The following is a 14,225-nucleotide window of genomic DNA, read 5'->3' as shown; positions in this document are numbered from 1 at the left end:
AGGGTGATGTGCATCACTATAATGGAGGCATTATATGTGTTAGGATGGCACAATGTCTCTAAGATCATTGAAGGGAGTTCTTACAGAGCAGTCACTAATGCACCTTTTAGCATGGTATAGTATGTGCCAGCTGCCTGCATCAGCTGATCTCTGCTAGATGATGCAGAAATGAGTGGTGCTCCACATTCACATACCTTGCTCTCTTTGGAGACTCTACTGCTGCCACTACTAGTCTCTCAATATTTGTGTCTGGGTGCACATTTTGGCTGACTCATGGGCAGATGGCACAATGTGGGGTTTCCTTCACCTTCTCCCCACTTGTTGAACAAGCCAAAAGGGACCAGAATGATAAGACCTCTGATAATCTTTTCTGGAGAAGAAATCTTTACATGTTTAGATAGTACAGTATTCTAAAAATGTACATAGTATGGAGCATCTTCTACTATGTAATATCATTTAATTTCACTTTAAGTTTAAACTTCTTGATTAAGTATTCTTATTGTTAATGGTCATTCACATCTGTTAAGCACCCACCCATCGGTGTGTGCATTTTGTGAATGTTTCAGTTGTGGCAATCAGATTGCTAAAAAATAAATGACTCAGATAATTCCATTATTGGAGCCCTCTGGTGGAGATGATAGATTTATTTGCATTCTGTTTTAATTTCAGATGCATGATCCCATGTGGCAAGAAATGATTCTCACTATGTGTGTATTGAGCATAATAGGGACATCTTTCTTGGAAGTACAAGATGTGCTTCCCTTATTTGTGTCCTTGCTTAATAACAATTAGGTGTTGGCAGATTTTCTTCACTAAATTAAGCTTGAACTCCTTTGTTCATCAAAAATTAAAATCTGCATGCAATCAGTTTTATTCTCACCCTACAACTGCAAGGAGATGGCAGACTTAGGTCATATTTTAGGACTGCAGAGGTCATACTTTGGAGCACCCCTGTTTTAAAAAAATCATATGCTAGAGGCACAGTATGTTATAAAGTTGTGTCAGCTTTATCCACATCTTCCTCTTTCAGGCTATCTTCAGGAAGCGTACTTGTGGACTAAGCAAGTGCTGTCAATCATGGAAAAGTCTATAGTCCTGCTGCGAGAAGTTACAGATGGATCCCTCTATGAAGGAGTGGCTTATGGCAGCTACACCACCAGATCTCTCTTTCAGTACATGTTTCTTGTCCAAAGGCACTTTGACATCAACCACTTCAATCACCCGTGGCTTAAAGAGCACTTTGCATTTATGTATAGAACTGTCCTGCCAGGTAGGTAGCTTGGATTGATAAAGGAACATCTGCTAATTTCTAAATCAATTACAAGTTTCACAGTTAAAGTACAATTTTATATAGCTCAAATAGTGCAGCATTCTGTATGTTTTTATATACCTGCCTGAAAATGACAGTACTGTTGTCTATTAAGTGCTTGCCCTTAGAATTGGTCAAAAAATAAGAAAATGATTTTATGAAGAAGTTTAACATTTCAAAGTTGCTTCTATCTTTGGAATGGACCCATTTTCTGTTTTGGATTTTTTTTGTGTGTGAATTTTCTCTTGATATATTTTCTTGAAATTTTATCAGAATCATTTTCAAAATTGTCACTGAAAATTTTCTCTTACCAAAAATCATTGCATTGAAAACAAAGTTTTTTGGAATGGAAAAAATTGATAGGCATTTTTACAAAAATTGAAAAAGTTTTCATAACATCAGTTTTTCCCCAAGAAGTTTCATTTAAAGAAAAAGCAATTTTGACTAAAATATTTTTCATGTAAAAAAATATTAGCTAGCTCTATTGGTAGGGTTCTCAGTGCAGTTCAAGGAGACATGGGCCATATTGTTCCAGTGTGAGTGCCTAAGGTTATACAGATATATAACTATTTAGGCACCAGTGATGGGGCCTGCATTTTGGCTTATGTCATTGTGGCATAGAACTACTGTCAGAGTTAGTTAGTGGAAAGGAAAGCTACCTTTGCTGGCTGAAAGTTTGGGAAGGTTAAATGGGGAGAGATGTCCCTCAGATACATGAAAGAGAAGTTTGTTTTTCTGTGGAAAAGTACCAGGAAAAGAAAATTATTAGGACTGATGGGCAAAAGAGTAACTACCTTCGGGCTCTCTATTAAGTTATACATCATTTGTTTCCTATGCTCTGTCAAGTTCTTTGTTTTCTGTTCAGTGAATATATTTTCTGGTATACATAGTATGATCATGGGTTTCTGTTTTTGAGGTATTCCATGTGTTCTAGTGGTAAACTGTATTGCTATTTAACATCCAAAATACGGGACTTATAATATCCTTTGGGTAGGTCAAGTCTTCTGCTGTTTCATACAGCACAGTGGGCAATGACTATGTTCAGTAAATAATAAGAAATACACCTCTACCCCGATGTAACGCGACCCGATACAACACAAATTCGGATATAACGCGGTAAAGCAGCGCTCCAGGAGGGCGGGGCTGTGCACTCCGGCGGATCAAAGCAAGTTCAATGTAACACAGTTTCACCTATAACGCGGTAAGATTTTTTGTCTCCTCAGGACAGTGTTATATCAGGGTAGAGGTGTAGTTACTAGCTTTTAATTTAATAGATATCAAAGAACTTTGCAAAGGAAGTTCATCATTATTCTCATTTTAGTGAGGAACAGAGATGCAAAGTGACATGTCCAAGGTTACCCCACAAATTAGTGGCAGAGCTGGGAGTGGAACCTCGGTCTCCTGGGTCCCAATCCTCTCTGTGCACTAGACCATGTTATGTCTTAGTTACTTTAAAGTTCTGTGTTTACTCAGGAGCGGCGCCAGGGTTTTTGGTGCCCTAGGCGGGGGTCCTTCCGCGCTCCCGGTCGTTGGCGGCAATTCTGCAGCAGGGGGGTCCTTCTGCGCTCCGGGTCTTCGACAGCAATTCTGCGGTGGGTCCCAGAGCGAGTGAAGGACCCGCTGCAGAATTGCCGCCGAAGACCTGGAGCGCGGAAGGACCCCCCGCCTCCGAATTGCTGCCGAGAGTGGCAAAATGCCGCCCCCCCAAATCCTAGTGCCCTAGGCGACTGCCTAGGTTGCCTAAATGAAAGCACCGACCCTGCGTTTGCCACTGTATGAAATGGAGGAGACAGGGTCCCTGCCCTAAGGAGTTTCCAATCTAAAAGACATACACTTGATGACCCAGAGGAAAACTCTATCTTAGACCATAGCAATGAGTTGTTGTATTTTGATAGGTATGTGACAGCATCATTCACATAGGTGCAATAACATTGGGAGGTTTCATGAAAAGAGTTTTAAGGGATTTAAATGGGAAGACTTGGAGCCCTGTGGACTGCAAAAAGATGATGTTCCAGAAATAAGGTGCAGCATTGCGGGGCAGGGAGGGGTGGGGTTTGGCAGAAAGCATGAAGGCAAGAATGGGAGAAGGCTACAAAAGTAGTGGTGAAATTAGTATCTTGGGCAGAGCAAAATGAGAGAGGACAAAAAAACACTATGATTAAGCACAGACTTAGGTAGGCATAGAGTTGCACAGAGAATGAGATGCTCAAGTTTAACATGGAAGGCAAGTGGAAGCCAACAGAAGAATTAAATGAGAATGAAATTACAGTAATGAAATTGGGACAGAACCAAGGAATGGACATGCATTTTAGCTACATGGGTCATCTATTTTAGGTGTTGTGGGAATAGAAGAGTCATGACATTTAAACAACTTGGATGTGTGGAGACATTAGATAAAGTACTCATGAAGTATTTTGCAAAGCAGCTATAGGAGTGTGAACTGAGGAAAGATTTAAAAAGGGAGAATGGGAAATATAGTAATGTGGAGAGAACTTGAAAAGTTTGAGGTTTGCTTCAGACTGGATAAGTAGTCCAAAATTCTGTTCCTGCTCTGAACTTTTTCTGAGTTATTGTAACTTCTTGAGTTAGCAAAATTAGACTGGAAATCTTGTAAGAGGCAGCACAGTTGCAAACTTTCTGGTACTTTCTCCTCTGATCAGGCTGCAATCATACTTTTGTTTTGAAGTCCCAGCTGGAATTAAAGTGCGGAGATGTAAATATGAAAATTAATTGTAAAAAATGTAACCAAACTTTGTCAACTTTCAGAAGAGATTTTTGTTCTAGTTGGGCTCAAGTTTGTAATGAAGACTTATGTTGGTTCTTTCTGTGTCCAGATCAGTTCAGCCTGCTGTAAATACAAGTTTAACCTCAAACTATGGGTAAAAATACAAAATCCTAACTTGGATGGATTTGAGGGGCCAGTTCTCTGCAGTCGTAAATGGGCATAGTTCTGATACAGTCAGTGGAGCTATGCTGATTTACATCAGCTGAAGATTTGGCCCTGTATTCTGAATACCACCCAGAAGGCAAGAATACCTTTGACATGGCAGCACACACCCATATTAGAAGAATGGCTCACACAGACTCCACATGATACCTCAGGCATCTGCTTCAGAAAGATACTTAAACAACAAAGCACACTTGTTTTAGTTTTTTTCAAGGTATAGATTTCATTTTACCTTGAGGAGCTTCTGTGAGCTGTAGTTACTTTTAAAGGGCATGGATTGACATAAGAAAAACAAAATCTGTAAACTGATACTATCCTTTGTGAGAGGTTAAAGTGAAGAAAGGGAGGTGGATGGGGCCTTTCTCCTTGACATTTCTGTATCACTGTGCTTTCTTTAGTTTAAGAAGAAAGGCGAGTATTAAAGTATGCTACAGCAATGGGAAAAAGCTACTGTATAACCTGACTGTGGGTCATTCAAGAGTATGTCTATAAATACTTTAAAAGGGTAAACCCATTTGTAATGCTTGGCTTCATCATCCTTACTTTACAGTACAAGTCTTTGATCATTTATTTGCTTGTTCTTGTGTTCCTTTTAACTTTTTACCAAGGATTTCAGAGAACTGTGGCAATTGCAGACTCCAACTATAACTGGTTCTATGGGCCAGAGAGCCAGTTGGTGTTTCTAGACAAATTTGTCATGCGCAACGGCAGTGGAAATTGGTTGGCAGATCAGATCAGAAGGAATCGAGTGGCAGAAGGCCCCGGGACTCCATCCAAAGGGCAGCGGTGGTGCACTCTTCACACTGAATTTCTCTGGTATGAAACAGAATGAGTAGGCTTCAAAGAAACATGGCAGCTGCTTGGCATTAATCAAAAGCCATTAACTTCCGTTTTGTAATGAACTGTACAAATTGATGTTATGCTGGTCATATACCTGTGTCTAGTCTAAAAGAGACTCAGAACTTCTTCAAGCCATATAATATATAGACGCATACAACACAGGTCTTGTACAGAACTTGTTTTCCATCTGTTTGTTGGCAATGCTTTTAGTTGCATTGTTGTAGACAACCATTTTCAAAGAGAGTGAAATTCTTGTACCAAAGTTCCCACATGAGTTCTTTAACAAAAAAACAAAAAATTCTTCCACTCATGTTACGGCTTATTGTGTGCTTTGGTAGTTAGTTACAAACCCATTGAAAACCCAGTTCCTTCTTTTAAATGCAATTTAAATGTAAATTTCAATGCTTAAAGAAAGAGAGAAACATAGATTCTTTTAAAAATGGTACATACATTAGCATGTAAGCAATGTTAAAATGGAAAAAAAAATCTGGAACAGGACTTGAGCCACATTTTCCACATAACTTACAACTCAGCCCTAATTTGTAAAACTAGATCATTCCATTGCAGACAAGAAATGAAAATCTTTTAGGGCCTTTAATACATCCAGTTCTTGCTCGTCAATAGTGTGTGTACAGATCCAGCGTTTAAACTGGCATCATGTTTTTCCCTCACAGTGGCTCAACGTGTATTTCTTGCATATGTTTTTGTAATTAAGATATGTACATTGAGAAAATTCATGGCTTGTTGGCTCCCTCTGGGTGCTGTGCTAGTTATATATTTAGTGCAAGCTCCCTTTCTCCTCCTCATGCACTCAAGGACCCCTAGCAAGTCTGTAGTTAAAAGAGACTCCTTCCCCTGGGAAGATACCTTAACATTCAGGAGTGGGATGTTTCAGTGGATTTGAGTCACAGAAATAAGCCCTAAATGTCCTGTAACATGACTACTTGAAAGACTCCCACTCTTCTTGTGCCACAGTGCTTCTATTGCAGTCAGCAGAGGCACTTGCATTGAAGTCTCCTGGATTTAATAAAGAAAGGGGGTCGTTGTAGAGCATTCTCCACGAGGGGCCATTGGCTGTGGAACAAGCTTCCACCTTTGGTCAAAATCACTGAGAGTTGTTGTCCTACCAGATATATTCCAAGGCCTGTCTTTGTGCCAGGGCCTGAAGGGGGTAGCCATTAATTAGAGAGATGTATTCTGATGAGGAAAGACTTTTTCATCTGGTTGTGTTAGAGATGGAGTTCTTGCTAGGGGATTGATGCTGGTTTTGTTTGTTTTGTTCCTTTAAATAATACCTGAAACAGTATGTAGCTGCTCATATTAAATAGAAGGAAATAAAAAAATAATTAATCTTTTTTAGGTACGATTTCTTTTTAAACTGAAGTGTATTACTTTAGTTTATATACCTACTGTCTTACAAGTTTGTCTTTTGGCTAGGCAGAGGATAAGATCATTTAAAAAAAAACTGGGGGATTATAATTTATTTTCAGTTTATTTCTAATCCTTTTGAAGAGTTCAGACTCTCCATATGCTTCCTTTCCTGGGAAGTCTGGAAATTACACCTTGTGCATGATAGGAATTGAGTTTCTTGTAATTGAGTAGACAGTATATGAGGGGGCACACTCTTCTGAGAGCCTCCTGTCATTTGAGTGCAAACTTGAACTCTCTTTTTTCTGTCAGCTGTCGCCCTCATCAGGCAGGTCTTCACTGGCTCAGCCCTCTGGCTAAGTCACACACAGTTTAAAACAAATGAACCCTTTCCAAGGTGAAAAAGGGCCTGTCACTGTGCCCTTGTCAGTTTCTGCAGCCCTGCCTCTGGACTCAGTTCTCAGCCCCTTCTGGGCTAGCTTTAAGTCTGTGTCTGTTCTGGGTTAGAGCAGTAACCCCAGGGCTTTCTCTCTGGAAACACTTTGCCTTTGATGGTTCTTATTGCCCCACCTCTTCAGCTGGGTCACTCCTTCAAGTCCAATCCCTTCCCAGGATAACAAAAAGTTCAACAAAATGCTTGATTATTTTCAGTGTCTTCAGCCCCATGTGCGGGCGCCTGTTTAAATTCCAGCCCTTTGCTTCGGTTCCAGAACTAAACTGGCCCCTTCCTCGGGCTTTGCCAACTTTGCCTTTGGCCTGTGGGGGGTCCTGGGCCCACCCCCTACTCCGGGTCCCAACCCAGGGACCCTACAAATAGCAGCCACGTCCTGCTTCCTTTAATAGTTGCTGCTGCTGCATTCCCTGGGCTGCTTCCCGCTCTGTCCCATCACCTTTATTACCTGCGGGTTATGGTCCTTGCATTCTCTGTCTGTTCTCTGCCTGAGCAGGGTCTTTCCCAGGTCTCCTCACCTGGAGAGTTTCACAGCCCTCCAGTCCTTCCTCACTCAACCAGCAACTGGACTGCTCAGGCCCGGTGGCTCCTTTTAACTAAGACAGCTGTGCTCTGATGCAAGTGTAAACTGTTATCTGCAGACTAGCATTAAATTAGTTATTAAAATTAAGAGGACTGCAGTTTGACATGGTGGGGAAGATGAGTATGTTCCAGTGACCCTGAGAGCTATAACAGTAGGAATTTAACTCCTAGTAGGGCTACCCAAGCCAGACAGTTCAAAGGATAGGGACCAAATGAAAAGATATGCAGTCCACTTTTTCTCCAGGCTGGAGCCAACAACCTATCCTTGTAAAAATGTTACACTGTAGACAATTCTTTCTTTTAAATATTGCAAAATATCTTGAGTTTTGAATAGGTGCTGGAAAATCAAAATAAATAAAATAATTCTAATTTTAATGTTTAAGTGTAAAACCATGTTCTTTGTCTTTTGGCAGGTATGATGCAAGCTTGCACTCCGTACCTCCACCGGATTACGGTATTCCAAAGCTGCATTATTTTGAGGACTGGGGAGTTGTAACATATGGAAGTGCATTGCCAGCTGAAATCAACAAGCCCTTCCTCTCCTTCAAATCTGGAAAACTGGGAGGTCGTGCAATATATGATATTGTTCATAAGAATAAGTACAAAGAGTGGATCAAAGGGTGGAGGAACTTCAATGCTGGCCATGAGCACCCTGATCAGAACTCCTTTACCTTTGCTCCCAATGGTGTACCTTTCATAACAGAAGCCTTGTATGGGCCAAAGTATACCTTCTTAAACAATGTGTTGATGTTTTCTCCAGCTGTGTCAAAGAGCTGCTTCTCTCCATGGGAAGGGCAGGTTACAGAGGACTGTTCATCAAAGTGGTTGAAATACAAACATGACCTGGCTGCAGACTGCCAGGGGAGAGTAGTCGCCGCTATGGAGAGAAATGGAGTGGTTTTTATCAGGGGAGAAGGAGTGGGTGCTTACAACCCAAAACTGAAGTTGAAAAACTTCCAAAGAAACCTTCTACTTCTGCATCCCCAGCTTTTGTTGCTTGTGGACCTAATTCATCTTGAAAATGACAGCCCCCTGGAGGTAGCCACCAGCTTCTTCCACAATGTGGATGTGCCTTTTGAAGAGACTGTTATTGATGATGTCCATGGGGCTTTTATTAGGCATCAAGATGGGATATATAAGATGTACTGGATGGATGACACTGGCTACAGTGAGAAGGCTACTGTTGCCTCAAAAATGTATCCCCGAGGCTACCCATATAATGGAACAAACTATGTGAATGTTACAACCCACCTGCGGAACCCAATCACCAGAGCAGTTTACCTCTTCATAGGACCTTCCATAGATGTCCAAAGCTTCAATGTCCATGGAGATTCTCAGCAACTGGATGTCTTCATAGCCACCAGTGAGCATGCCTATGCCGTTTACCTGTGGACTGGTGAGGATGGAGGCCATTCTGTCTTTGCACACATTACTGCAGATCGCCAAAAAATTCTATTTGACCAAACCTCTACCATAAGGAACTCTGCTGTATCAGAGGTGAAAGATTATGTTCAGATTGTGGAGCAGAATCTTCAGCATTTCAAACCTGTCTTCCAGCAGCTTGAGAAACAGATTCTGTCCCGTGTGCGGAACACAGATAGCTTTAGAAAGACTGCTGAACGCCTGCTGAGATTTTCAGATAAGAGACAGACGGAAGAAGCCATTGATAGGTTATTTGCTATCTCCCAGCAGCAGCAACAACAGCAAGGCAGGGCAAAGAAAAGCAAAAAGGTAGCCAAAGGCTACAAGTTTGTCGATGCCGTTCCTGACATCTTTGCACAAATTGAAGTAAATGAAAGAAAAGTGCGACAGAAGGCACAGACTCTGGCACAAAAAGAGTTACCAGTAGATGAAGACGAGGAAATGAAAGACCTTTTAGATTTTGCAGATATTACTTATGTGAAGCACAAAAATGGTGCATCAATCAAAGGCCAGTCTGGCCTGGAACAAATGGTGAGCACTGCTCGAAGCAGTGCTCCATCGATATCGGCTTCTTATACCCGCCTCTTCCTAATTCTAAACATTGTTATATTCTTTGTCATGTTGGCAATGCAGCTGACCTATTTCCAAAAGGCCAAGAGCCTACATGGTCAAAGATGGCTTTATGCAATACTTTTAGCTGACAGCTGTGTATTATTGTGGCTGTATTCTTCTTGTTCCCAGTCACAATGTTAGCAAAAGATCATGTACTGCTTGACCTGTTTATGGTCATATCAGTCTATGCAAAAGAATTAACCCTAATAGGGCCATAGTTTGTTTTTTCCTTTTCTGAAACATTCCAGGAAACAGCTAAGGGAAGGTTGATTTCACCCCATGAGGGAAGAGGGGAAAATAATGCATTTTTGAGAGACCTAAGTGTTCTTCATCTGTGCTTTGGTTGCGTTTGACATCTGAAGAATATTATGCTTTGTTCATTAAAGCACAGTCTGTGAAACTGTAATTAATTTCTACCAAAAAAAAAAAAAAGAGCCTTCTTTAAGGGGTGATTTGTTTCCTAAGATCCTTGATTTTATACACAATTGTTTTTGCATAGTATTACTTTCAGGCTTCTAAAGATGCCTATGACAGGTAGGTAGGAAATGGTTTTCCTGCTCCATGAAACTGTTTGAGATATCAAAAAAAGTTCCTGTTCCAAATTGGGACATAAAATGACCAAACCTTGAAAATATCCACCCCCCCAAAATTTGGGGTTTGAAAATGTAGAAACAGGACATTTTGACCATTTCATAACATTTTTTCCCCAAAATTTTTCAAGTTGAGATTTGTTGAACTTTCAAGGGAGATTTGAAGAAACCAACTCTGTTTCACAAACAATTTAGGTTTTGATGAATCATCATTTTTCAGTGGAAAAAAAGGTATTAAAAATTCTCAACCAGCTCTAATGCCTATAGACATAACCTTACAACAGAGTTATTCAAATTTAAAGGGCATAGGAAAGATTAACAAGTTACAGTCGGAGGCAAATAAGAAGCAAACTTTATTATTTCTCATTATGAGAAATCCCCTTCCCATTCGCCAGACCAGATGAAAACTGGAAGATGAACCCTGATATGATCTGCTTTTGATTTTACAGGGTAACATTTCTCAAACATGTTCATATGTGGAGCACATCTCAATAGGGAAATTGACTCCTATAGGTCCTCTTCTTCTGTTTGCAATTGCAAAAAACCACTTCCATCACCACCACCACCACCCTGTGGCAATCCCAGCAATTGCTTATGTGGAAAAGCTGTGTTAAGAAAGTATTTGATGGGAGGGGTGGGGGGCGGGTTAGCTCTCAGGGTGATTATATAGTTGGAAACAAAGAAGAGCCAGAACCATGTGACCAGCCAGTTCTTCACTGACCACCAGCTAGCGCTCTGCAAATCATTGGAGGCACATGGATCATTAATTTGGCCATCATTGATATGGGGAATACTGTGGCTTCTGACAATGAGTTTGACACCTGCATTAATTAAACTGAATTTAAAAAATCATAGATGTCTGTGAGGTTTTCAGTATGGAGAGGCTATAGAACTGGTGTATTTTACTGTATGTCTTTAAAAAACAGAAAAGCATTTCTTCTCATACATTTTGTTAAATAAACAAATCATAATTGTTTCTTATGCATAGATTTTTTTTCTTTGTTGACTGGAATATTTTCCCTGATAATTTAAACAATTCAGTGGTGTTCATTAGCTCCTAATTCACAACATATAATATTGAGGGATGGCTCTCTCGAATTTCATCACTTGGGCCCTTGATATTGATGTTTTTTCTTCAAATGGTTCTGGCCAAGGGTGGGGACCTTTTCATGAAATAAAAATATACAGCTGAATATCTTAAATTAATGGCCTAGGATGCAAACTAACACTTTATAAGATCTAGAAAATGTATAACAACACTTACCATTTAATTTCAGTTTCCCATACTGAGGCAAATTCTGCTTATGTACAGAAACCAGAAGTCTCTTGAAGAGCAGCAAAATAAATTGTCACCCAACATTATTCTTCATAACTATGCATATTGCTTTCTTCTGAGTTGGATTATAAATTGGTCCAATAATAGGGTGTTGAAGCAGCTGGTAACATTCAATAGATCAATAAAAGTGCTTAAAAATGGCATGTGATTTTCTGCTCAATGAAAATTTGTTTATTTCTGCATTTTACATTGAACAAATTTAGAAGAGGGGCAGAAACAGTTGTTGGGTTGTTTTTATTTTCCTAGAGACTGTTCATTAATTTTTAACTCTCGTGTAATATTAATGGTCATTAAATGTTGAATCTTCAGGCAAATGTGTGTTTTCTGTTTCTTAGTTACTTGGGGTTCAGTTTTGCTCTCTAGATACATTACTTAGTGGAAGCAAGGGAAGGGTTCCTGATCTGCTTGGCCTTTGGGCACTGTGCCCCCTGCACACCCATGTAAGTACTAGACACAATCTGGCCATTGTTTTATTGAAATGAGATCGGATTTAGAGAGTAGTACAGAAATCCAATGGGCAGAGTTTGTATTTCCTGAGCCATTACAGAATGTGCTTCGTGACCCCTATCAAGAGGTCAGTAAAAGCTGGAGAGAGCATGTATGTGTTTATATGTAAGCATACAGTAGAACCTCAGAGTTACAAACATCTCGGGAATGGAGGCTGTTCACAACTCTGAAATGTTTGTTACTCTGAGCAAAACATTATGGTTGTTCTTTCAAAAATGTACAACTGAACATTGACTTAATACAGCTTTGAAACTTTACTATGCAGACAAAAAATGCTGCTTTTAACCATCGTAATTTAAATGAAACAAGCACAGAAACAGTTTCCTTACCTTGTCAAGTCTTTTTTTAAAACTTTCCCTTTATATTTTTAGTAGTTTATGTTTAACAGAATACTGTACTGTACTTGGTTTGGGCTTTTGTCTCTGCTGCTACCTGATTCCAAATGAGGTGTGTGGTTGACTGGTCAGTTCATCAACATGGCTGTTGTTTTCTGATAGACTGGACTCTACTTAAAACTGATGTGAATTGTTCACACAGAAGCCAGTTTCCCAAACCAAGCTGACTTTATATATGGCTTCAGTTATCTCTTCGACACATAGAAAATGTTTGTTCTGGCCATTTTTCAAACATTTACCTCCTCCAGTGTCCCAATCCCTTCACACAACTGTGCTGTAACTATCCTAAAATTTCCCAGGGGGATCTGTTGTAGTCATTTCAAGTGTTTGTGATAGTTGGAAAAGAGGGGTGGTATAAGGGCAATTTTCTTTTTTTAGCACACAGCTTGGGTCAGTGTTAGTCACTGAATTAGGGAGTGGGGCTCTTTCTAATCCTTGTCGCATTAGTATGAAATACCACAGAGATCCCACAGGAGGGTCCTGTAAGTCCACAGCAGCATCAGTGGCCATCTTCCTGGTTCCACCTAGACTTTTCGTGATGGACAATGTTTAGTGTTACTTTTTTCATTTCTTTTAATCATTATTTGGTCTTAAGTAAGCAAAGATTTGTCTTGTTTCCGACAACACTGAAAACCAAGCTGAAATATGTCTGCACATGCTATTCTGTTTAATTGCTTCTTGTAAATGTGTAAAACCTTATATTTTTCTCTGTTCTCTAAGGCCCCAGTGAATTCATGTATACATGAATCCATATTCTCTCTGATTTTATGTATGAGAGAAATGCAAGAAGCATGAAAGTAATTAACATGGCCTAAACTCCATATTCTATCTGATTTTACATATGAAAGGGATGCGAGTAGCAGGAAATTAATTAACATGGCCCAAATTCTGTGAGAGGAATGAAGGAAATGACTGTGGTATTGTTCTTCTCTCCTTCTGACCCCAACAAATTGCATGTTTGGAGTTTCATGGGGTTTGGGGTTATAACTGGCCAAAAGGAAAATTATTTGTTTTCCTTTTCCCAGCGAGCTCACATTACCAATTATTTCCACAGGTTTCTTCTGTGCACAGTTCCAGTTCCGTAAGGGAAAGAAACGAAGGCAAGGAGGCATGGTAGCATGACTCCAAGTATATGTGCCCTGAGAAAGCCCCAAAATCTGCTGGAAGGATTGAGTGAAATTCTGTGGCTTGTGTTATCTAGGAGGTCAGACTAGATGATCATAGTGGCCCCTTCTGGCATTAGACTCTATGAAATTGGTAAACTCTTTTTCAGTTCGGATGTAAGCTTTTAACTTGTGACAGTAGAATTTGAGCTCAGATCTCCACAATTGAAAAGCTAAGTGGATGAATTCACTGAGTTAACTAGTCTTTTCTTCTACCTGGTCAACATGTCGGTGCGCATACGCACCCTGACCCACTTTTATGCTGTGAAGACAGTAATGGCAGATTACTTCAAGTGACGAACTGTTAGGTGAGTACAAGGTGTATGTGTGAGGTTACATATGCCCCTGGTGTTGTTCTGTTGCTGCATTTCCATGGTGTGTAGTAGAACTAGATAAATTCATGGAGGATAGGTTCATCAATGGCTATTAGCCGGGATAGTGTCCCTAGCCTCTGTTTGTCAGAAGCTGGGAATGAGCGACGGGATGGGTGACTTGATGATTACCTGTTATGTTCATTTCCTTTGGGGCACCTGGCATTGGCCACTGTCGGAAGACAGGATATTGGACGAGATGGACCTTTGGTCTGACCCAGTATGACCATTCTTATGTGTACTTCATTTCTGCACCTAAGTGTATGGCAGCCTGCCCAGAGCCTCATGCTTACACAGGGAAACAGCACTCATTTTGCTTAATGCAGTTTTCT

At 40.3% G+C, this 14,225-nt stretch overlaps 2 protein-coding genes across 4 annotated transcripts in view; both read left to right on the top strand.

Moving 5' to 3' along the window:
• DSE (dermatan sulfate epimerase) overlaps window positions 1–11,771 on the top strand; it is a 50,840-nt gene extending 39,069 nt beyond the window's left edge. For all 3 annotated transcript variants that reach the window (XM_050949516.1, XM_050949517.1, XM_050949518.1), the window contains 3 exons: window positions 1,031–1,270; window positions 4,865–5,072; window positions 7,911–11,771. In XM_050949516.1, coding sequence (XP_050805473.1) covers window positions 1,031–1,270; window positions 4,865–5,072; window positions 7,911–9,672 — 2,210 coding nt within the window. In that variant the 3' untranslated portion in view covers window positions 9,673–11,771. The remainder of the gene's footprint in view (window positions 1–1,030; window positions 1,271–4,864; window positions 5,073–7,910) is intronic.
• Window positions 1–14,225, top strand: part of LOC127049179 (uncharacterized) — a 419,610-nt gene that overhangs the window by 202,377 nt on the left and 203,008 nt on the right. The gene's annotated exons all lie outside the window — the stretch shown is intronic.

This window comes from Gopherus flavomarginatus, chromosome 4 (genome assembly GCF_025201925.1).
Source record: "Gopherus flavomarginatus isolate rGopFla2 chromosome 4, rGopFla2.mat.asm, whole genome shotgun sequence".
Classification (NCBI taxonomy): Eukaryota; Metazoa; Chordata; order Testudines; family Testudinidae; genus Gopherus; species Gopherus flavomarginatus.
Note: the sequence above shows the minus strand (reverse complement) of the source record. Positions and strands in the feature narration are given on the sequence as shown.